The 24,967-nt window shown below is 46.4% G+C and overlaps 1 protein-coding gene across 1 annotated transcript in view; it reads right to left on the bottom strand.

Moving 5' to 3' along the window:
• Nucleotides 1–24,967, bottom strand: part of IGF1R (insulin like growth factor 1 receptor) — a 291,231-nt gene that overhangs the window by 232,700 nt on the left and 33,564 nt on the right. Inside the window, exon 2 of the mRNA XM_058542364.1 lies at nt 5,629–6,174. Coding sequence (XP_058398347.1) covers nt 5,629–6,174 — 546 coding nt within the window. The remainder of the gene's footprint in view (nt 1–5,628; nt 6,175–24,967) is intronic.

Here is a 24,967-nt window from a genome sequence, read left to right as displayed (position 1 = left end):
CTTTCGGGAATAAGGCACATGAACTAAGAGATGGGGCTGGCTAAGAGGTGCCCCAGAGAAACATGGACACAAACTGCTTCACCATCTTGGTAACAAGGGTCGACAGTCAGGGAGAACAGAATGTGATCTCCATGCTTGACTATAAAAGGCAGAGAAACGAGGCCCAGGGGCATGTGACCCCCGTCTAAATAAAGATCACCCCCACACTGGGAGCAGCTGACCAGAGCAGGGGCCTTCCAGGGCAAGAGAGACAAGCTCCTACTGACAACACAAAGCCAGAGCCCGCTCGACTGACCGACTGCCTCCTCCTCCAGGAGCCATCTCTCCACCCCACCTGAAGATGCAGGTCTCTATCCTGTTAAGATGAAATAACGCCCATCACACGTGTGGGGTCGCAAGGCAAAGACACTGTGCCCCCTCACCTCACTCCAATCCAGCAGGTGATTTACAAACACTTAAACAAGTCTTTCCCTTTCATCTGGTGGGCCAGGCATACTAATCCATAAGAAAATGAGGAAAGGGAGCCATTCCACTCCACACACCCATACTGCTCTTGTGAGGGGCATCTGAGAAAAAAGAACACAAGAACCTGTAGGGGAAAAAATATATAGCATTGTCTTTTTTACACCACCTGCCTTCATCTTAAGTCCCTGATCCCATCAGTGAGACGGCAATAAAACGTTTTCCTTTTGTCAATAAAGGGAACCATTTACCGCCTTCTCCCTGGAAGGCTCCAATCTGCTACTTTCCTGCTTTCTCATTTTGAAGGCAGTAGGAAATGCAACAAACTCCAGGACCGCTGTTCCCAATCAATGCCCTTTTAATTGAAATAAGGCTGCACCACCAGCGAAGCCAGCTTCCAACACGGCCAGGCTCGCCGCCTTCACAGATTTCCTGGCAAAGACCAGGCCTTCTTATGGGCAATACAGCAATCTGAGTAGACCACAAGCTGTTCATCCTGACAGGTTAAAAAGTATTCAGAGACTAAAGTTCAGCTTAAGATTTTGGAACTTTTAGGGGGAAGGGGGTAGTCTATATCTGAAATCAGGTACCAGAAAGCTACAGCACCAGGAGGCAGGTCAGCAAATTCACCAGGCACCAGGTCAGCAAACTCCCAGGAGGGCAAGAGAACCACAGGTCCTCTGAGGATTCATCTTGGTTCCTTCCCTGTACATGGTTGGCCTTCAGCAAATCACTGCCATACAAAGTAGTGAACAGTGCCACAGGCCAAGCTTCGACTTTTAAGATGATTTCCATACTTCTCCATCATCTTTGGCCTTGAATCATTCTGACAGGGGCAGGAGAGAAAAGAGCTACCACTCCGGGTTGATCTTTCCTGCCAGCTAAGAGCTGGAGACAGCTTTGGTGACAGTGCTCCTGGGTAGCAACGACCGTGAAACCTACACAGGAAACATCCGCCTTTCATAATCCTGGATCCTTTTGGCTAGCTGAGGACTGTTATTACACACTGCTCTCTGCTCAAGGGGGAAAACATGTCTTCCTGACAATAAATCTTTCACAAAGCAGGTGCCATGCTCACCCTCGGGGTGACAGCCATGCTCTCCAAGAGCTGGAGGACACACCCGGAATTTACTCAGCAGTGCAAAAAGTGCCACAGCCAGGTGCTGCGGGAAAGGCCCACTGGAGTCTGCAAAGTCCTGAAGTTCTCCACCAATGGGCGAGGAGTCTGCCTGTGAGCGGCGGCCAGCCAGTCGGCATGAAAGAGCACCATCGCAGACCAAGGACGCTGCAGGCACAAGGCAAGGAGGCAGCTTGTTGGGTGCATTGCCCGGTTTCATGGGGTTTCACAGGCTCACACACAGGATCTCAGAGAGGGGAGCCTATCAGTCAGAGCGTGCGTCAGGAAGTTCACTGGGCCAGGGTGGAGAAGCAGAGGGGCTGTAGAGAGGCCAAGTTGCTGAATGGGCAGAGGGGAGAGCAGAGCAAGGCAGATTAGAGAAACATTTTGGATAGGAAGGGCTTGGTGTCCAAATGGAGGAAGTGCCCGAGAGACACCCAAGTTTCTGACATGGGAGCTAGGAGAAGAAGAATGCTGCCCACGCAGAGAGGGAATACAGGAAAACAAGAGGCCAGAAGTGAGGAGACAGGAAAGACCATCAGACGCTGACACGCCCATGGTCATCTGATATGAACAGATACGTGGGTCTTGAGCTCACAAAGAGGTCTAGGCTGGAGATGATCTTTGGAAGCCAGATGCAGATGAGAGGCTGCTGAAGCACCAGTGGATGAGATATTCTGGGGGAACAAGGACGGCAAAAAGAGAGCCTAAGATGGAACTCTGGTGACCACCAGCTATTCAAGACTGGACCAAGGAAAAGGAGCCGAAAAAGAAACAGCAGTAGAGGTGGGAGGAGAATCAGAAGTAGTGGCAGAAGGCAAGGGAGGAGGAATCAATAGTGCCAAATGTCTGGGGGCACCAATTATATTTTTACTGAAAGGAAAAAGCCATACACAATTATTTTGAGGGTCAATCACTTTTTTAGGAATAACTCAAGCCTGCATAAAACCACCCCTCATATCGTAAGACAACAGAGAAATACAGAAGTGTGCAGAGAACCCATCCAGTAGTACTTTCCTTAATGGGGCTGTCTACGAAGCTGCCTGCCACCGCAGTCACGACACGAAAGAGGCAGTTTAAAGCAGAGCGTCAAGGAAAAACTGCATATCAGCACTACATAATTGAGTGTTTCTCCTTTATGTCAAAAATTTCACACACACCCTTGACGTCTCTCTCCAGATGTTCTCGCGACTTCTGTAGCCAGCCCTGTGAAGAATAACTGAATGGGATTCTTCTACGCTTAATCTTTTTAAATGGCTATTTTAATGTTGATGTTGACCTCAAGGTAGACATTCTGTCCAGACTCCATGCCCTTCACCTGGCTCCTTGAATGATTCCTAAGCATTCTGGCTGGAGACATGTAGGAATATCACAGCACTGCGGGGCTCAGCCAGAGAGGTGAGCTGGGGAGGAACCCGTGGTCTTAGAAGGAACGCTCTAAAGCAGCCATTTCCAACAAACAGTGAGCCACATCTGTAATTTCATATTTTCTAGTAGCCACACTAAAAAGTAAAAAGAAACAGGTGAAATTAATTTTAGTAACATTTTAATTAATCTAATATGTCCAAAATATTATCATTTCAACATGTAATCAATACACAAAGTATTAAGGAGATATCTTTTTTTTTTTTTCCATACTACGTCTTTGGAATCCAGTGTGTATTTTATTTTACACTGAGAGCAAGTCTCAATTTGGACTGGCCACAGTTCAAGTACTCAATAAGCCACATGTGGCTAGAGGCTATCATACTGGACAGTGCAGGTCTGAAGGGAATTTACGCCAAGAGAAAGAATTTAATTCAACTAGAAAATTTCCAAGAAACCTGTCTATGCTTGAGTTTTCAGGACAAGGTGAAGGAAAGACAGTTTCCCCAAATGCTGTTATTAATTTTAAATAAATACTCCATTATGAAATCACAGGAAAACATCAACAGGACTGAGACAACTGGCAGAGGAGAAGGCCACAGGGTGTGGCCTTGGGAAGCGGGTGTCCAGCCAACAGGCCTGTCATCATCAGCTGTACCAGCACCAGGGCCCAACTGCTAACCCCTGTTCCTTTTTCAGGGTGCTTGTCTTCTTTCTCCTTTTAATCTTCCAACAGACCTGTGAGGAAGACAGGATCTATCCCATTTTACAGATGAACAAACTGAGGGTCAGGCAATTTAAATTACTTGCTCATTTCCAGTCACAGCTACTAAACTTGGACCCAGCACTCAGACCATGCCCCTGCTCCAGGCTTCTTCAACAAGCAGCTGGTCAGAAACAGCCGAAAACGCACAGTGAGACCAAAGTAAATATCGACTGAATCACAGAACCAGTACCCACCTAATGACTTCTTAAATAGCACCTCGCTTTTGTACAGAGCTTACGAGTTTTCAAAACATTTTTGCACACGTTTGACCACCACTAAGGAATAATGGGGGATGGCCCTAAGGAATAATCTAAAGATGCCCAACTACCGCCCAGAAGGGCTGGCTGGTCCAAGGTCACCCAGGCCACTCATACTACATCCAATGTCCTTCTACTACACTGTGATGCCTCCCTTGATGACGCCTTTTTCTTTTAAAATAAAATTTTAAAATGCCAAGACTACTTAAAAATATATTTTGTTGTTTTCTCAAACCAGTGGGTAACCTAATGATAGGGCACAGCTGTCATCCATCACAAATGTGACTTTAGCACAGCATCTTCCTCCAACCCTAGTCAACAGGGATTCTTCAAGTGGCCTGATGGCATTCTCAGCTCTTCAAGGTCCTGGCCACAGCCAAGGGGACCCCCTTCCTCTTCTAACCAAATGCCCACGTACACAGTGAGGAAACGAAACAGAGTGTGCAAGTGTGTGCTGGGTCAAAGAAAGCATCCTTTTCCTACTTCAGCCCTGGCTGGAGGGGAACTGAAACAACGGCTACCTGTGGGGTCTGGCCTTTGATTTGTTTATTTTACACACTTTACGGTTTAGGCAAGCCTACCAATTTGGGATTTCTTGGCTCTTCATGACCAGCTAGAGTACATGGGCTCCTTGGGCCTTTCACTGGGCCAACCATTAAAAGCTATTTATAGCCACCACACTGACTTCCAACCAGTGAGGGGAGCCTTCCTGGCCAATACACCTAAACATTGCTGAAAGCAGTAAGGCAAAGGCCCAGAGTCACATTTTAATACCAAACAACCTGGCTCTCAAGGAATTGATCACAATAAGGCCAGAGTTTGGTTATACTCAAGGGAAAATAAGCATATCGCAGATAAATAAACAAGAAGCTTCAAAATACCACCGTCTGACTCCCAAGAGCAGTGAACAGATATCAAAGTTCTCTCCCTAAGTGATTTCATAAGATTTGCACAACTCTTCAGGAAAGAGCTAGACAAAAAGGGAAGCCTGGGTATACAAATGAACCCTGCTACACAGCTACCTCCAAGCAGAGCCTTGGAAACTGGTCCAGCGCTCTCCCACCTTGGCTAGGTGTTCCATCATAAACCAGGACACCTGAGCATCATAACATCATCATTAAGGACCAAGGATGGGGTAGAGGTCACCACTTTCACAGGAGATAAATTAGCTCTTTACTTTTCCTTTATTCAACCATATTCCAAGCGTATTCATGCTAAGGAAGAACTGCTACAACAAAAAATATCCTTTCACGCAAAGGATGAAAGAGTTGATACATAAGCAGCCCCCAGCTGCCAGGGCTTACGCACTTCCAAGCACACCAGGTCACCTTCCTCATCAGAAATTCAAAGCTGAAGGTCAGCAAGCTTCTAGCCCAGAAGTGTGGTAGTGGTGGATTATTTCTAGTATGTGAACTGAATGGTCCTGACAGCAGCCACGATGGCCTCCAGCCATGCCACAGTCCTGCATTCCATGAGTTCCCAGATGCAAAAGAAAGCCAACCGAGACCCCCACTTCCACATGGCAGGCGAGTCACCTCCTAAATGCAATATAACCGCACCCGCCCAATGGACCCCTGCATCCAGAAGAGGAGGGAGGGCAAGGGAGAGAAGGAGTGAAGAGAGAGAAGCAGAAGGAAAGCCATGGTCAGCATCATTCTTACTTTTCTGGCAGCGATTGGTAGTCCAGCAGCGATAGTTGTACTCATTGTTGATGGTGGTCTTCTCGCACAATGGCTTCTCCTCCATTGTCCCTGGACACAGGTCCCCGCATTCTTTCGGGGGCTTGTTCCCCACGATGTAGTTATTGGACACTGCATCCAGGATCAGGGACCAGTCCACTGTGGAGAGGTAACAGAGGTCGGCATTTTTCTCAATCCTGATGGCCCCCCGAGTAATGTTCCTCAGGTTGTAAAGCCCAATATCTTTGAGATTGGTCATCTCAAAGATGACCAGGGCGTAGTTGTAGAAGAGTTTCCAGCCGCGGATGACCGTGAGGTTCGGGAAGAGGTCGCCGAGGCTCTCGAGGCCGGCCACGCGGAACAGCAGCAAGTATTCGGTGATGACCGTGAGCTTGGGGAAGCGGTAGCTGCGGTAGTCCTCTGCTTTGGAGATGAGCAGGATGTGGAGGTAGCCCTCGATCACTGTGCAGTTCTCCAGGCGCTTCAGCTGCTGATAGTCGTTGCGGATGTCGATGCCCGGCCCACAAACTAAAGGGAGACAAGAGGGCAAGGCGGGACATTCTGAGTTAAAAAGAAATCATTTTTAAAACTAGTTTCCAACCCACCATATAATCAGTTTTCAGGAAACCTATATCGTTACTAAAGAAATAAGACTCAGTTCTTCACTGCAGACTAACCTCAGGTGTGGGCCACAGGTTGACCATCCAGGTAGCTAACGGTCAGCTGTCATTCGTGAAGTGCCTACTCTGGGCCAGACGCTCTGCAACACGCTTGCCCAACTGTGGAAGATACTGTCCCCACCCTACTAACGTGCAAACCACAGCAGCACATGCGAGAGTCAAGGGTGCAACCCAGGCCGGCCTGCTTCCACAGCTGCCAGGCTGCACACTCCCCATCCCTTCTGCAGAGCGCCAGTGCCCAACACCTGAACCAACAGCTCGACGGCCACATAACAACTTACTACTGCCTCCAGCCTCTAGGACACCAAGCAGTAAAGTCTACACTAGAGAACAGTCACTGTGACTCGGAAAGGAGGGACCCACAAAAGCACACTCCTCCTGTTTCCTGTTATCACCTGACGTAGGCCCGGTGGCCTTGTGTTCTCCCCAACACTGCATGAGTGTAGATATAAAGGGTAATCTAACAGGAAGATCAGAACATGTGATTTATATGAATACAAGAGGTTATACAATTCCAACTTTAATAAAGTGCTTAATTAATCAAGAAAGCATGGTTCCTGTAGAAAGTATAGGTAATAGATGGCAAAAAGAGAGTAAAAATCATCAATGATCTCAACATCCAAAGATAATCACTGTTAACACTACCTATGCCAATTACCCTTTCTCTAGAAATAATTTAAGGTAAAGAAATCAGACAATAATACAATGTTTTCAAACATACTTCCTTCACTTAATACGAACATTTTACCAAGCCAATAAATATCTTTCTACATCATCATTTTAAGAAAGAGATAGTAATTCTAGGGTATGAATATGCACCATGAGTTTTTATTTTTGTTTTGTTTTTTGGTGAGGAAGATTAGCCCTGAGCTAACATCCATTGCCAATCCTCCTCTTTTTGCTGAGGAAGATTGCTCTGGGCTAACATCCATGCCCGTCCTCCTCTACTTTATATGGGACACCGCCACAGCATGGCTTGACTAGCAGTGTGTCGGTCTGCACCCAGGATCCAAACCTGTGAACCCCGGGCCACCGAAGTGGAGCATGTGAACTTAACCACTACGCCACCCGGCCGACTCCAGTTCTTTTATTTTTTTAAACCAATCCCCTACTGTTGGATATTTAGGTTATCTCGAGTTTTTCATGTCATAAACAACACTCCAATGAACATTCTTGGCAGATATTCAAGACCATTTTCTTAGGATAAATCCCTAGAAGTAGAATTGCTGGGCCAAGGCATTTGCAGATTTTAAAGGCTTTTGATAAAATAGCCTCAATACCGGAAACTTTATTTTCAAAATTCTAGACACACACACACAAAAAAAACTCTTGGTTAACATCATTTCTTAGGATTTAACAATCCCCCAACCTTCCAGTAAATCTTCTCAGACAGTGCAGTTTTCTGATTGATGTAATTCATTGATTTGTGAAGCACCCAACATGTATGACACTGTAGGAGAGTCAAAGAAGCAGTGCCCCGCCCTATGTGAAGGCTCATGGTGAAGGCCAGAAGCTAAGACCTGTCATAAACAACTGTCATACGAGAGAGGAGGCGGTCAGCGGTGTGCACACTGCAAGTCCACTGTACATGTGAACTGAGCTAAGCAGGAGAGACGGGGCAGCCTCGGAGCCTCCTTCAGAGAGTAAGTCCTTTCTATTGCAGAGCTGAGGGAAGCTCTGTACACGTGCTGGCTCCTGAAGGATGGGAGGAATTTAAAACTGGGTATAACATTCCAGAGGCCAGAGAAAAGGCAAAACAAGATATATTCAAGGGACAGCAAATCTGATGGTCAGGGATGCAGAGGAGAGGAGAGGAAAGGAGTTTGGTAGAGCCCAGGTCATAAAGGATCAGAGGTGGGGAATGAGAACTTTCATCTCAGGAATGAGGCCCCTCTCACGACTCTTGAGTGGGAGAGAAGCCCAAACGAGACCTTTTTTGGAGGCTTAATCTGATGGTCGAGTGCAAGACAGAATCCAAGTGGAGTAGACAAGAGAAAAGGGAAGAGAAGTCCAATGGGGCTTATAGCCATAGCCAGGAACTGGACAGAGACAGTAGGGGGAGAGGGAAGCGGGGGCCCCAAGGGCTGAGGAGCAGGCAAAGCTTGAGAACCTAGAACTTGAAACTTCATTTGGTCCAATTCTCTCTCTTTTTTTTTTTTTTGTGAGGAAGATCAGCCCTGAGCTAACATCTGTTGCCAATCTTCCTCTTTTTGCTGAGGAAGACTGGCCCTGGGCTAAGATCCATGCCCATCTTCCTCCACTTTATATGGGTCGCCGCCACAGCATGGCTTGACAAGCGGTGTATCGGTGCGTGCCTGGGATCTGAACCCAGGCCACTGAAGTGGAGTGCGTGAACTTAACCGCTACACCACCAGGCTGGCCCCAATTCCCTCCTTTTACTGATGAGAAAATGAGGCCCCTAAGACAGAAAAGGGAATGGGAGAAACCAGCACTCTGAGAAAACACACACACCAGACAGAAGCTGTGCTAGAAGCTATGGATGCATCATTTTCTTTCATCTCATGTGATGCTCTCAACACCACCTCACACTATGTAATATCATCACCACTTTGAAGGTGAGGAAATAGATTTGGGGAAGTCAAGTCATTCATATCAGGTCACAGATGCAAGACACCGGCCTCTTCATAGCAAAACTTGATGCAGTTTTTGGATAGTCCCAGCTGTCAGCATCGTCACCAACTGGTTACCTTCAGCCCACTCCAACTAAGATTCTGCCCCAATTATGATATCGAAGAGCTCTCAGCAAAGCCCCCAACATTATCAAAGCCAATGACAGTTCCCTGTCCTCATTTTACTTGACGCTTTTAGAGTCATTGGACGTTGTCTCCTTCTCTAGGCTTCTCTGATTCCACATGCCCACTGACCACTGTTCCTCTTTTGCCTGACCTCCAAATGCTGGCCTCTGTCCTCAGCCTCTCCCTCTCCCTCTGTCATCTCACATGGACAACTGGCTTCCTGTGCCACCCACACGCTGGGTGATTCTCAAATGCATGTCATTGGCCCAGAGTCCTCTGAGCTCTGGAGTTGTATATTCATCTGCCTACTCCACCTCTCCACTTAGGTGTCTAATAACTCACTTCTTCCCCCCACCCCAAAATCTGCCAACCAAGCTTCCATATCTTGCTTAATGACACTCCCATTCTCTGAATTGCTCATGTCAAAAATTAAAGAGTCATTCCTGATTCCTCTGTCCCTCACACCACACATATCCAGTGCAGCAACAAGTCCTCTTGGGCATTACGCTAATTGAAATGTCAGACAGAGAAAGACAAATACTGTATGTTCTCACTTATATGTGGAACCTAAAAATGCCAAACTCATAGACATAGAGTAGAATGGTGGTTGCTAGGGGCTGGGGGTGGGGGAAATGCAGAGATGCTGGTCAAAGGGTACAAACTCTTAGCTTTAAGATGAATATGATCTGGGGATCTAATGCACAGCTTGGTGACTATAATTAACAATATTGTATTATATACTTGAAAGTTGTTAAGACAGTAGATCTTAAATGTTATCACCATACACACACAAACAAATCATAATTATGTGAGGGGATGAGCATAATTATGTGACCCTCATTGTGGTAATCATTTTATAATGTATACATGTATCTAATCATCACACTGTATACCTTAAACTTACATATGTTAACGTCTAATAATATCTCAGTAAAGCTGAAAAAAAAAGTCCTCTTGGCTCCCGCTTCCAAGCCTATGGGAATCTGGGTGCTCTTCCCACAATTTTCTTCAGCTCCTTGTTCCTCTCCCCCTCGATTCATTCTCTCCCTGCTTCAAGACCTAGCTCTGGCCTTTCTTCTCACCCTCTCTCACTCTGGTCACTTGCACCACAATGTCAGCTCCAGGAGGATAGAGAATTATTTTCTATTTAGTCCACAATTACATCCCCACTGCCTCAAACAGTACTTGGTGCGTGGGACACACATCATTACCACACGTGTAGAATGAATGGATTTCAGCACATCTGTCTGTCTCCACTGCTCTAACTCTGATCTGAGCCATCGTCATCTCCAGCCTGGACTACAGTGACACCCTCCCCATGATCCATCCTCTGCCCCCCAGGCCATTCTCGACCCAGCACTGGGCCCATGAGACTCTACAGGAGCTCATTCCTGTCTACTTCTACTTCATCTTCTAGTATGTTCTTGTTGAGCACACGGTGGCCATCACACGCCTTCCCTCCTCATCCCCTACTGTCTGGAATGCTTCCCCCGTCACATGGCTGCCTCATTCTCATCATTCGGGTCTCCATTCAAATGCCACCTCCTCAGAGCTTTGCCCCAACTCCCTCCCTCCCCTCATTTTTCTGTTTCACCGTTTCCATAGAACTTTTCGCGTCTGAAAAGTGTCGTACCAGAAAGGATGTGTTTATCTGAGTGATCACTGTCTATGATCCCTACTGAAGGCCTGTGTCTGGAGGGCAGTGGCTGCACTGTGTTTTCTGCCAGGTTCCCCACACCTAAACGTCCAGGCTCACAGCAGCTCCAGTAAACATGTATTGCCTGACTGGGGGCCAAGGTGAGCCTAGGACCTTGGTTTCTACTCTTAAGTCAGCCTGAGGAGCAATGGAGAGAGCAAGATATTTGCCACGAGAATATTCTCAAAATCAAGAAATATCACCCAACTTCAGGCCAATGACTCAATGTGAAAACCTTTTTTTTTCTTCTTTTGTACTATTTTATTTTTTGCCTATGCCCAGCCGAAAAATTCTTATCCCTTCTATGCCATTACAAATTAAGTATAGTTTGCTCTTAAGTAATAAAACAGAAGTTTTTATAGAGGAGTACTTGAATGCATTCTATTACTGCATTCAACATACATCTGATCATATTATAAAGTGTTAGGAATCAATTTATTTGCTTCCATTTCTAATAGACCAGAAAACTCAGTACCTAGTGAAAGAACATGAAGACTCATAACCGAAGTTTGATGAACTTTTATATCTCAATCAAAACACAGACACCAGGGAAGAATCAGCTTCAATCTGCCTCCTGGCTCTCCTCCACGACCAGTGTAGACCACTCAGTTAACAGAAGCCACGCTACAGAGCCAGAACGAACACGCCCTTCGTATGAAAGAGCAGCCTCCATACTGGGCACTTTTTCCCCATTTATAGAGGAAAAGAAAAAAAGTAGGAAGAAACTACCCACTTATTCCAAAAGAGAGGACAAACCCAAGCCACAATGTGTGAGGCAGGACCCAGCCACCAGCTGTTTTGGATTCCTGAGTGACACTGTCGGTCTTTGGGGTGTTTTGTGATAGGAACAGAAAAATGAAAACCCAGCTGGACCAGGAATGATAGCACAGTGTTCAAAAGGCACAAGCCACAAACAGGAAAGGGAATATAACATGCTTCATTTGTGCTGTAAAATAACACAAGCATTGAGGGAGTAAATAGTCCACACAGCGTGAAGGAAAGCCACGCCCTTGCTACTACTCATTGATGAGTAAAAGGAAATTGCAAAACACTGTTTCTCCCTTTTCGAAGCAACAGATATCCAAACAGACATCGAAAACTTTAGGAATGTGAGATCTCAGGCTGGTCCTAAAGAATAATCAAAGCTTATGGATAAAATGAAAGCAAGGAGGAAGCAAAGGGAAAGAACACAGCTGGAAGGTAGGGACAGTCGGCCTAGGCAGCAGGTTTGAAGCCAGTAAACAGGGACAACAGAACTAAAATACATGGAGGACCTCCAGTGCAGGGAGCAGAGGGCACAGGGGAGGGAGGAGATAGAGGGGCAGCGGTGGCCTGATACCCAAGCCAGGCCACCTCAGGGGAGACAGGCAAGTGGGCAGGTGAGAGCCTAGGGGGTAGAATTCACTTCCCCAAAGATACCATTTTAAATAAAGTCTTTCAGTTGAGAGGAATACTGTTCCCCCAAAATTCCTAGGTATTTTTAAAACATCAAAAGGCAGAATTTGTGTTCTCGGGACTTAAGTGAATGACATAAACAAACCATACATATTTGGAAAATAAATGCCTAAGAACTGCTAATATGAGAAGGGCTAATGAAAAGCATTTGGCTGAGAAAACCCCCAAAAGCTGTGTATCTAAGTATTTGGAAAAGCTAGAGAAGAAATTCAATTACAGCTTTATTATATGCTCTACATTAAACACAGTCTTGGGTCCTAGAAAATGAAAAATGGGCTGACTCGGGTCGGAGTCCCAGAGTGCCGTTTACCAGCTTCTGCCCTCAGGGGGCACATCCCATCTCTCAGCCTCATTTTCTTTATCTGCAAAATGGGCTGTTGATACCTATAGAAGCTGTCAAAAGGATCAGATATGTGCTTCTGCGTTCCTGTCCACAGTAATAAGCTTTAGGCCATGTTACTACATAAATTAAACATTAATAAAAACAAGCATCCATTTTGTCGCCCCAAACTAAATATGACTAACATACAACAAAGGGAGAAAATGAGCAAAATCGTTAATTATCCTTCTGATACCAATTCCATTAAAGAGTATCAGCGGTAGATACCTAATTAAAATGTTTTCAACTTTGATCAACTCTTCTTTGCAAAATATGGGACAGTCTTAGCTTATAGTTGGAAATAAAAGACATCGGGAAACATATTAGCATCGTTTTACTACAGGTTTCCAGGCAAATAATGAAGGTAAAACACAGCAGTGAACCAGCTGTCATCTTTGGTTCTGGTGGTAAAACCCAACATAACAAAACCTTTTTGTCTCAGCCACTATAAGAGTTCTTCACTTTTCTTAAAATGAATTCTTTGGAACCAATAACTTAGTACTATGAACTTTCTAGAGCCTATCCCTCTGTGCAAGTCACACTGATTTAAAACATGAGGAGAGGATTCATGTATAACTGAATTTTGTACAAGGAGACAAAGCAATCACCTCTCGAGCCAGTGGCAAATTAGATCAAAGTTTTAACAGCCCAATGAACAGGGACCACAAAGAAGGGGACCTACAACTCCTCTAGGGAGGTCAGGAAGCCTTCTCAGAGGAGGGGATCCCTGAGGAACGTCTGAAAGATGAGCAGGGTCTTGCCAGGGAAGGCGAGGGGTAGGATGCCCCAGGCAGAGGGAGGGGCCACACCTGAAGGGGGCTCCTGGCAGTGCAGGGGACCGGGGTACAGCCTGTATGGCAGGAAGAAGAACAGAGCAACAGCAGGGCAGATGCCAGAAAGCAGGCTGAGACAAATGCTTTTTGCAGGTAGGCGAGTCTTCAAATTCCTGAGCAGGCATCTGAACTACCTGGACGGCTTGTGAAAATGCAGAGTGTGGGGGCCGGTAATTTGCATTTCTAAGTGCCCAGGTGATGCTGATCCTGCTGGTCTGAGCACCACCCTGTGAGAACCACTGCCCTAGAAAATAACCCTTTAACCCCTCTCACCTGTCACTTCCCTCCCGATCCACCCACATTTGCATGTGGCACAGGTAAAGCCTGTGCACCTATATTTCTTAATTTGATCTTCATTTTACCAGAAAATTCCCAAGCAAACCATAGAAACAATGCATGAAGCACAGAGAAGCAGAAGGAAGACAGGGTGGTGATGGTGTGTTCCTCATACCCCACGGTCCACACGTGGCTGCTGAATCTGCAGCCCCTTCTCTGCGGTCCCACACTCCCTCCATGTGCTCAGGGAAGGGGTGCTGGGGGTTTCTTTCCGCCCACTCCTTCTCAGTAGACTGAAACTAACCGAAAAAACCAGAGATGGGGGAAAAAAGACAATGTTGTGATAACAAACACTACCGATATTCCAGAATTTGTTATAGCAGAATTTTCTGTGTAAGTGTAAACAGACGCAATTCATGTTAAGTCTCTTATCTTCATGTGTCAATGAGAATGTGTTTACATTGTATACGTATATTCATATTTTACACAGACAGCAGTCCCGGCCACCTGACGCATTCGATAACTGAAGGCAATCATAAGAATGAAAGGGATTGCATTACACAGGTGACTTTGGGGACAAAAATTAAAAATTAAGTGTAATTGTAATGTGCAAATTGTTCTTCACTGCCCCACAAAAGAGTCACCTCTATCATACATATAAACAATGTAAAAACCCCATGCCACATAACGTGTAGTCCTGAAGGCTCAGAGTATTAAAATAGAGTGCTATAACATGGCAAAGAACTTACAAAGCCCAGCAAGATGTTTACATCCTGCTTGCCAATGAAGAAATGGAAACTACCGGGAATTAATTCAAAGACTGGAGGGAACACAAGCCCCAGTGTCCCCATCACATAAAGCATCTGGAGCCAGACAGATTGGTGCAGAATCAAGCTATATTTGCTTCAACGGAGGAGCAACAACTATTTTCCTGGGCCTTCACAAAAACAATTTTACCTACTCTGACAGTTACTCCAAATTCCTTTCTGATCTTAAAATATTCGAAGTCCAATATTCTAAGTTTCTATATTCTACAAGCACCCTTCTAAGAGCCCTGAATCCTTTCTAATTATTCCCAGTTCCGATAGCTGGTTGCCTTTTTGATGAAGCAGCATATGGGAACTAGATTCCCTTGCCTATACCTACCCACTGTCACTCACTAGACACCCCCCCCAACCCCAGGCCCTGTGGGAGCCTCACTGCCAGGCCTTCCCGGGGGAGGCAGCTTCCTCACCACCACCCAGGCATGCCACAGTGCAGGACAGACAGTGTGCTGAACCTCCAAAGGGCGAATCTGTGCAGCCAGCGGATGGCACTGGGGGGCCCCAGGCACCGGGGTAGGTGCGGGGTGAAGCCAAGATGGGGCAGACATGCTGCAGCCTGACCTGGAAACCATGTTACCCTTCCGCTTTCTTTTCCCTTCTCTCATGATTTTGGATTTTCTGCTCAGAACCAGGCTAACCCTCCAAATAAAAGTTGGCCCTGTGGCACCCATACTATCTCACTGGCTTCGTTTTGCGGAACACATTATATCATTCCAGGCAGAGTTCCCATCCTCATTTCAGAAGTATTTTACTTTGCGCTACAATGCTCCAGTTTCCTTAAGCAACTTGTACTCTTTCAGTTAGCCAGTTACCTAAACAAGCTGATAATCAGTATAGAAATCGGCGATTCTTCATGGATGTTGTGTTCAAGATCAGCTCCTTGAACTGCCTAGGATTTTATCTGATCTGGGGGCTTTGCTAGAGAGGAGGGCCACTGGGCTAGTCCTCAGGGACCAGGTAACTCTTGGTCCCATCACTAACCACCCACCACTTGGCCTGAGGTCGGTCACTTCATTGCTCTGTGCCTCAATTTCCTCATGATTCAGATGTGGGTTTGGGACTAAATTTATTCATTCTTCCAACAAATACTTACTATAAAACATCGATCATGTGCTAATACGCACTTTCCAGGTCCTAGGAAATCAGGAGTGAACAAAAACAACACACTGCCTTCATGGAGCAGCCAGTTCTGAGGGCCCCGAAGTCATACCACCCCATGTCCCCCAGGGCAGACCCCCAGACTCACCTGCAGCGACCCTAACACCGAGTCAGCACCACAGGCTTGATGCACACTCAAAGATAATGCCCCTGCTGGATACCAAATGAATCAACTCGTACCTACTACAGAGAACCATTACATAAAACAGGACAGGACACCGATCTCAGATGCCCAAAGAGGGAGTAACCCCACGACCAGCAAGCACTAACCGAAAGCTACATATAGCAGGAGCTCCAAGAAAGAGGTGTGCTCAGCCAGTAGGCTGCTGACGTCAGCAGAGACCACATGGAGCTGGGTCCCAAGAGAACAGGACTTTAAGCAGTGGAGAAGAAAGGTGACAGAGAGGTCCAAGGGACAGCAGGACGAGGCAATGCCAGAGAAGGGCAAATGGAGGCCTGGAACAGAAGGCATTAAAAAAGCTAAGGGAAAACCCCAGCTGCATGCAGAGCCTCAGCACTCACAAAGCAAGGGAAAGGCATGACCACCAAGGGATCTGGGGTGAACATCATAAAAATATGGAGTTTGGGAATGGTCATTCTGGCAGTGGTCAGCAGCCAAACAAAAGTACAGGGCATTGTACACCCATGTCCACAGCAGCATTATTCTCAACAGCCAAAAGGTAGAGGCAACCCAAGCGTCCAACAACAGATGAATGGATAAGTAAAATCTGGTATATCCATACAATGAAATATTAGTCAGCCTTAATTAAAAAGCAAGGAAATTCTTGAGCCAGCCCTGATGGCCTAGTAGTTCAAGTTCAGCGCTCTCACTGCTTCCGTGGCCCGGGGTTCAGTTCCTGGTCACGGAACCACACCACTCATCTGTCAGTAGCCGTGCTGTGGCGGTGGCTCACACAGAAGAACTAGAAGGACTTATAACCAGAATACACAACTATGTACTGGGGCTTTGGGGAGAGGGAAAAAAAACAAAGCAAGGAAATTCTGACACTTGCTATAACATAAATGAACCTTGAGGACATTATGCTAAGTGAAATAAGCCAGACAAGAAAAGGCAAATTCTGTATGATTCCACTAACATGAGGTCCTAGAGTAGTCAGATTCATAGAGACAGAAAGCAGAAGGGCGGTTGTGGGGTAAGAGGTGGGGGTTGGGGAACAATGGGGAGTTGTTCAATGGGTATAGAGTTTACGCTTTTCAAGATGAAAAGAATTCTAGAGATGGGTTATACAACAGTGTGAATGTACTTAACGTGACTGTAAACTTAAACATTGTTAAGATGGTAAATTTTATGTCATGCATATTTTACCACAATTTTTTTCTGAAAAGTATAGGGAAAAACTTGAGCTGCATTTTATCCTGCCCCTCATGTGGGTCACGTAAGTGTAAATGGACAGCTAGGGACAGGCCAGGCAGCCTGTCCTCCACTGAGCACCAAGGAGAGCCCAGCAGGAGGGAAGGAGGTTCAGGCACAGCTCTGCCACAGATTTAGAAATGCCATCGGGCCAGGCACAGCTGTGGGCCTGCACCCAGCACAGCCAGAGACCTCGGGGCACAAGCAGGGGGCCCTCAGCAAGGGTCCTGCACAGACTCCCAGGGAAATAGGCTCTGAGCACACGAGGCAGGTGTAAGTGGCTGGACAAGTGGAGGTCTGCACACTTCTCTATCTGGAGTGGGCAGAAGCTAAAATCCCACACGCAACCCACCACCTCTGCGAACTAGACTGTGGCTGAAACTCACCATCTGACACGATTCAAGGGCAGAATTCTCACCCATTTCATCGATTTTCTAACTTTGGGTGTTTATGGATTGTTTCTTACAGCCAGACACAACTGTACCTCCACCCAGCTCCCGCCTTGTAAAACATGGTGGAAGAAAGCAAGAAAAGGGTGGGAACACTCCAGCCTATTCCTCCAAGTGCCTGCCTTCCCTTATGTCATCACTCCCACTCTTGTAAAGGCCTTTCTATCTTCTACCACCTCTGCATTTATCATTCTGCTCTAACACCTCCACATTCACCTCTCCCCCAAAGGAGGGGTATTTTTTCCACTTAGTGCTTATCTGAGCATCTGGAGACCAATCGTACCCCTGACTCCTTCACTGGGCATGCTGTGATTTTTTTTTTTGCCAAGTCCAGGTACCTTGTGCATTTGATATTTCTCCATCCACGCCATGGGACTCGAGACGGCAGCCCCATGGAAGCCACTCCCGGCATCCTGCCAGGAGAGGATGTCCAAAATCAATGCCCTCCCAGGCCTTCACTCCCCAAAAGGATCATCTAAACACCTTTCTCCCAAGCAGCTCGATCCTGCTCTGCTCCAGATAACAGCCCAACATGCAGCCACCCAGCAGTAATACTTCCTCATTGCACTCGAGCAGCATTATCATCCAAAGGCAGAAATAGAAAAAGAAATGCTGCTGCAAAGTGAAGCCATGGGTCATAAACCATAAACCATCATAAACCACAATGACTTGAGATTTCTGGATGTTTTTCTTCTTGGCATAAGGATTTTTCAAATTGGTAGATTGTGGAGACACTAGACTTTGTCTACAGTCCCTTGTTAAAATCTCATCATATCTTGTTGACGAGGTGAAGCAATGTGAACTACATTTAAATAGCTTGGTAAATGTGCAGTTCACCCTCCAATGTGCTCATTAATGAAGGTCCCAAGGAAGGTCTCTAGTGAAAGGCCCCCGGGCTCTGAGTCCTGTATGTTTCAACATTTTTATCAATTACTTGAACGATGGCACAGATAAAATGTTTATCTAATTCAAAGATGACAAGTTTCCAGGAGACATGGCAAATACACTGGATGGCAAAGTCAAGAGCTAAAAAGATCAACAGATTGGAATTGCAATAGAGAGGAAATAATGTTATTTGGACACTTGGGTGCAAAAAAAGAAATGCACAAATGTAGGAGGTGTGAAAAAGACTTAGGAGATTTAATTGGATATAATTTCTGTATGTGATGATGGGGCGTTGTGGCTGCCAAAAACAAAAAAAAAAAGTCAGGCTGTCTTAGACTAAGTCCTAAGCACTAAGAAAGACTTAGTAAACGGCCACAGGAGAGGCTCCCAAAACTAGGTTTCTGTCTCCACACTTTAAAAGAGAAGAGAGTAAATGGGAGAACATCCAAGTGACAGCCAGGAAGGAGTGGGGACCTGAAATCCATCTCATGGGAAATGGCTGCAGAAATCAAGCATGCAAGGGTCCACAGGGACCTCTGTGACCCTGTTGGGGGTGGGGAACACAGGACTCAGACCACCACACAGTGAAGGATTTGGGTTCCCTATGAGAACACACAGCAGGATTTATTCGAAATCAGACTGGGCTGCCTAGACAGATAACAAAGATTTCTGTGGAGCTGCACATTACAGAGATTTTATGAGCCTGATTTCATTTACTGCTGATAACCCTTTGGAGGTGTTATTTGCCCTGTTTACAGTTGAGGAATCTGAAGCTCAACAATGACCAAATGACCCACCAGGGATCACAGGTTATTAGGAGCAGAGCTGGGGCTTAAATCTTGATTGCCTCACACGATTCTGGAGAAGAGAAAACTCGTCTTGAGAGATACTGCAAGGCTGGCAAAGATGCTACAGCCAGGTGCATAGGACTGGAAGAGGGGCTCACCCACACACCATGCAGCCCGAGAGCCAGCTGACTACCATGGGTACCTTTTTAGAGGCTCCGAGGGGAGACACCTCTGCCAACCCCGATGCCCTGACCCCTCACAGAAAGAAAACAAAGGAAGCCTGGAAAGAGCCTTAGTGATGTCTCTACCCACATGTAAAGGGATGAGACACTGACTTGGGGTGGGGGTATTGCTACTGTTTCAGACCTTATATTCCATTGAAAAGCACATACTGTTGCCACAAGTTAATTCCACTGCAGAACGTCAAATTCTCATTTTTGTTCGCAAACCATGGGGAAAAAAATAAAGACAGAAAACACAATCTCACACAATTACATTGTGAGATCTCTTTCTCACAATGTAAAGATCTCTTTCCGGACATTCAGTGTTTTCCTTGGAGGACAGAGGTGGAGCTCATAAATTTGGAACGCAGGATTTCAACCTCATCAGGCAACCACCGCTCATCACTCTCCCTGTGTTTCTATGAAATCACATACCCACTTTTATCTCAACTCTCAAATAGTTTTCCTTCCACATATAGCTCTTTATAACAGTTTAGAAACGGGCCAAACTTTGCTCTGCAAGTCACAGAGAAGTTGGCCCCCTCAACCTTAGCACACATATTTTTTATTTGATGCTGAAATTCAGATCACACCAAGATGCATTAATGTTAAGAGAGTTACCACCCAACCAAAAAATCTATATGTTCTTTCACAGAGCTGAGAGGCTCACATTTTTTTTCTTTACAAGCTCAGGTTAAGCACAATACCATCCTCAAGTATATGGAGAACTTTGACAAACATGAGCAACTCTTGCCTTTAAAGCAAACCACTTAGTGAGATGTGAGGAGCCAAATGCAGCCTCCAGCATCTGCATCCCCTCTCACCCAGGCCCTCCAACTGAGTAGGCTCAGGGATGCTGGGGCTGGGGGAGTACTGCAGGCTGAGGTCCCAAGGCAAGGGGGGAAAGCCAGGCTGCCACCACTACTCCCTCCAGGAAGGTGGCAGATATTCACAAAGCCAGATGGCGGTACAACCAGGGTCCTGGAGCCTGCCCAAGGCTCATTCTCATCAGTGAAGGGGTGATAGGCACACCCACTTGATGGACTGTCATAGAGAATTAAACAGCCGGGCACGGAAGCGGTGCCCGTGAACCAATGGTGCAGTGGAGTCACCCCTCTGATAACCCTCCAGTTCAGTTTCCCTGCACCCTTACATCCCAGCACATACTGTGTTAATTTGCTTCAAAGTCAGCAGCACAGTACACTGTGTAGACAAGAAGAATTATGCTAAAAAAAACCCTGGATACATAAAAGCGTGGCAATTAAGTGCAGCAGGATAAATTCAAATGCTCCTTGGTACTAGAAAACAGACACATTTCCAAATGGTAACCAGAAATGAGACAGGTGCTGCTGGGCAGCCCCACCCTAGGCACTTTGAGATAATCAAAAGCTTCTCCCATTTCCCCTCTTTAGGATAACATTGGTGCAGCCTTTAAGAATTCTACCCTAGACAGCAGGGAAACACAGAAAACAGATGACCATTCCATCAGGGAAGAAACAAACCCCTGGGAGGTGGAGCAGCCCAGCTCCGTGGCACTCCGACAAGGCAGGCCTCTGTTGTCAGCGCACGCACTGCGGAGGCAGCGGGCCCCAGGGGAGCGCGGGCCGAGGTCGCAGTGTTCTCCACCTTCCGCAGCTGGAGGCCGGGCCTGCTGGACAGCAGCCACGCTCAGGTGCTGTGTGGACCAGCCTTCCCAGGGCTCCGCTGTGGAACCAAGCTCAAAGTAGGGGATTAAAATGAAGTTGCTCTGCAAAGGAGAAAACAGTCTAAAAAGCCTCAAGTCCTCACAGTGGGGTGGTAAATCCTGTCCCGTCCCCCCCCCCACACACGCAGGTGGCACCCATCACAGGCACCGTCAACACTCACCTGGCCACGGCCAACATCACCTCTATGCCTGCTGCCTTCTGCTCACCCTGGACCCAGCCTCTGAGGCTTAACGGGTCTCCCGGTCCCAGCACAACTGTAGCTGCGGGCAAGAAGTCAGGGGGCAGCAAGGAAAGAGTGGTCCCATGGGGTCAGGCAGGAGGGCTGGCGGCGGCGGGGGGCCCGCTCTTCCACCGGGGCGCAGGGTTACGGAACACACTGCGCATGCGCTCCAGCCCCTTCACGCTCTCTAGGTCAATGCCCCGGGCAAAGCAGACAGGGGACAAAGGGACAAAGCCTTGGCAAGATGTAATGACCCTATAGACTAGGGAACGGGGTTCTCACACTGCTCAACACTCCTGCACCCCACCCAGGCCTGCCTCACCCTGGGTCCCCTAGTCCTTGCGGCAAGGTGTGCTTCTCCCTGTCCCCATTAAAATCCCCATACCATCAGGCGGCTGCTCTCACTGACGGATTAGATGGAAAACAACACACTCGGGGTAACACGGATTGAGTGATTTCCACTTTTAAATGTTGGGGACTTTGACCAAGGAAAACATCTCAGGTAGGTGCTGTGGGAAAGGGAGTTTTTAGCTAAAGGCTCTGATTCCTTGAGAACAGACTCCTATTCTGTTTATATTTCTCTAAGAGCCTGGTATTAAATGGATGGTTATCACATGTCACTGGAGAGTCCAGTTCTCATCGACATTAGGGTTCTAGGGCATCGTCAGCACACTTGTCACGATTAGAGGAATGCAAACTAAAACATTTTTAATTTACTGGATTAGCAAAAAATTACAAATCTAATAACACTAAGCTTGAGTGAGGACACAAGCAATGTGTAAATGGCACATTTACAGCCATTTTGGAAGGCCACATGGATCCAAAAATTCAAATGCCCATAATCTTTGACCCAGTGACTCCTCTTCTAGAGACCCATCCATCCCTCACACAGGTGGGGCAAACAGATAAATGTGAAACAGTCCCTAGAATAAAATCAAAAACCAGGAAACAACCTAAACATCCATCTTATCAAAAAGCTGCAAGGTCTCCTTACAGTGATCAATACAGAGCAATTAAAAAGAACAGAGATATCAATATGCAGCTGATTTTTTAAGCCCTTCACAGTAAAGAAGCCCAATGCACGCCACGTCAGCCACATGGTCAAGGTTAACATCACAGGGATAAGTCGTGTCAACAGTACATTCCCCCTGGACAGGCTGTGAGAGAAGGCACTTCACCTCTGGGGGCTTCCCACCCAAAACCCACGATCCCAGTCTCACCGTAGGCAAAGCATCAGAGAAACCCAAATTAAGGGACACTCTGCATAAAACCTGACCAGTGCTCCTCAAAATTGTCACAGTCACCAAGGACAAGGAAAGCTGAGAAACCGTCACAGACCAGAGGAGGTGGAGACACGAAGACTAAATGTAACTCGGGATCCTGGGACAGAAAAATAACATTGGGCAAAAACTGGTGAAATCCGAATAGTGTTGCGTATAGTTAATTAACAGTGATGTAGAAATGCTGGTTCCTTAGCTGTAACAAATGTACCACAGTGATGCAGGATGTTAACAGGGGAAGCTGTTAAGGGGTATATAGGAACTGTAGTGGCAACTTTTCTGAAAATCTAAAATTATTTTAACAGAAAAAGGTTATTTTAAAAAAAGACACACTCAGGACAACAGGAATCCTATTTATGTTTTTTTAAAAAACTATCCATATTGTTCTGTGGCTGCTTGCCCTCCTCACCCACTGACCCCCAACCCAGTTCGTACAGGTGTATATACACAGGGCAGAAACGCCTGGAAGGGAACACACAGCTATTTGTAGGGGTTACCTCTAGGAGCGGGGGAGTGGTTAATGCTATCACCTCCACTCCTCGATTCTGTATCATTTTAATTTTCACAAGGAGCATACATTCATGTCTTACTTGTACACTCAAAACCATTGACAAAGTACATTACTCTGCTATAGGAAGAGATCCAAGATACATTACCTTGAAAAACCACAAACTGGGCCAGCCCTGGTGGCCTAGTGGTTAAGTTCAGCACACTCTGCTTCAGTGACCCGGGTTTGGCTCCCGGGTACAGACCACTTGTCTGCCAGTGGCCATGCTGTGGCAGCGCCTCACATACAAAATAGAGGAAGACTGGCAACAGATGTTAGCTCAGGGCGAATCTTCCTCAGCAAAAAACAGGGAGATTGGCAACAGATGTTAGCTCAGGACAAATCTTCCTCAGCAAAACAAAACAAACTAAACCACAAATTGCCCTTTTATGTGTAAAAAATACCCAGGACACAACATGTTTGGGATGCATAGTGAGCATGTGCCAAGCTTACCTTTGGAAGGAGGATGGAAGGAGGAAGAGTCTGAGGAGAGAAGAGTAGGGGGCCTGGCATTTTTGCTCTTCACCTTCCATTCAAGTGTTTCACCAGAAGCACGTCTTTTTCATAATAATCATCATCAAAATGACAATAAATCTTCACAGTTCATTCCTGACTTGCTTCATTTCCTTGGCCCCAAACCACACCCAAAGGAGCAAACATTTTGTGATTCTACTTCTAGGGCCATACCCTCCTCCTCTGCCCACAGCCTAGTGGTCGTGGGGGATGGGAGCAAGGAGCGCCTTCCAAAGCGGCCCCCAGCCCTCACTCACATGTTAGCTGGACCGTTAGCTGGACCGCTGGTAACGGAACCTCTCTGTGCAACAGGGTCTGTTGGGTATCAACGCTGCTCTCCAGTGCAGCATCCTGGCAGAGCTACAGGAACGTGGTAAATGATACCCATAATGGCAGGAAAGTATGGCAAGATCCTAACGTGCCTTCTGAATCATTTTTAAACTACGTAAGTTCTCCTCCTGAAGTAAATAGAGTCTAATACTTTGGATTAATACATTCTGATTAATCAACCTATGACAAACCCCTGGATCCCCAACTGGGGTGTCTAAAAACCTCCTGCAAAGCTGCTTCTCCTTGAAAAGGACATCAAAACCACACAAAGTACTGTAAGATATCTAGAGGGAGGAAACAGCTCAATGAATATGAAAAACTGTTATTTCATATTGCTTTTAAGATCAAGTGACTTAATTTCACTAACATTGATTTTTTTCAGAGTGATTTAATTTTGCTAACACTGGTTGAGCTTCCCCTTACTTGATATTAACATCTGGGCAAGCCAAAGTCGCCTCCCACCACACAGAGGAGGGAAGGAGGCACGAACCATCAGGCTGTGGAGATGCTGATGAATGGAAGCACGGTGGGTTAAAATGGAGCCTCCGAGATCAACCATGGTTTCTTTTTTAGGTCCTGGGTCTCTCAGAAAGTCTGATAAAAGCTGGGCTCTTTCTCCAATTAACGACACTTACAAAGAGTTTGCATAGAATTTCAAGGGGTCTTCTGAACCCCATCTACAGGCCTCCTAAGTCACAGATCACTAATCACGTACTCTTGAGCATTAAGCATCTATAATACCATTTTACAGATGGATAAACTGAGGTCTAGAGAGATTAGATGACTTTCTCAAAATTCCCCCACTAGCTGGTGGCAGGGTGGAAATGAAGCCCTGGTCTCATGCTGCTGAGATGTTTCTAGAAAACATGCAGCACATCCAGCAGAGGTTAGCCTCGACCCCCTAAAAAAGGGTTATAATGTCATTCCCACACGTGCCACAGCTGCATAATGGT

The sequence above is a fragment of the Diceros bicornis genome, chromosome 5 (genome assembly GCF_020826845.1).
Source record: "Diceros bicornis minor isolate mBicDic1 chromosome 5, mDicBic1.mat.cur, whole genome shotgun sequence".
In the NCBI taxonomy this organism is placed as follows: domain Eukaryota; kingdom Metazoa; phylum Chordata; class Mammalia; order Perissodactyla; family Rhinocerotidae; genus Diceros; species Diceros bicornis.
Note: the sequence above shows the minus strand (reverse complement) of the source record. Positions and strands in the feature narration are given on the sequence as shown.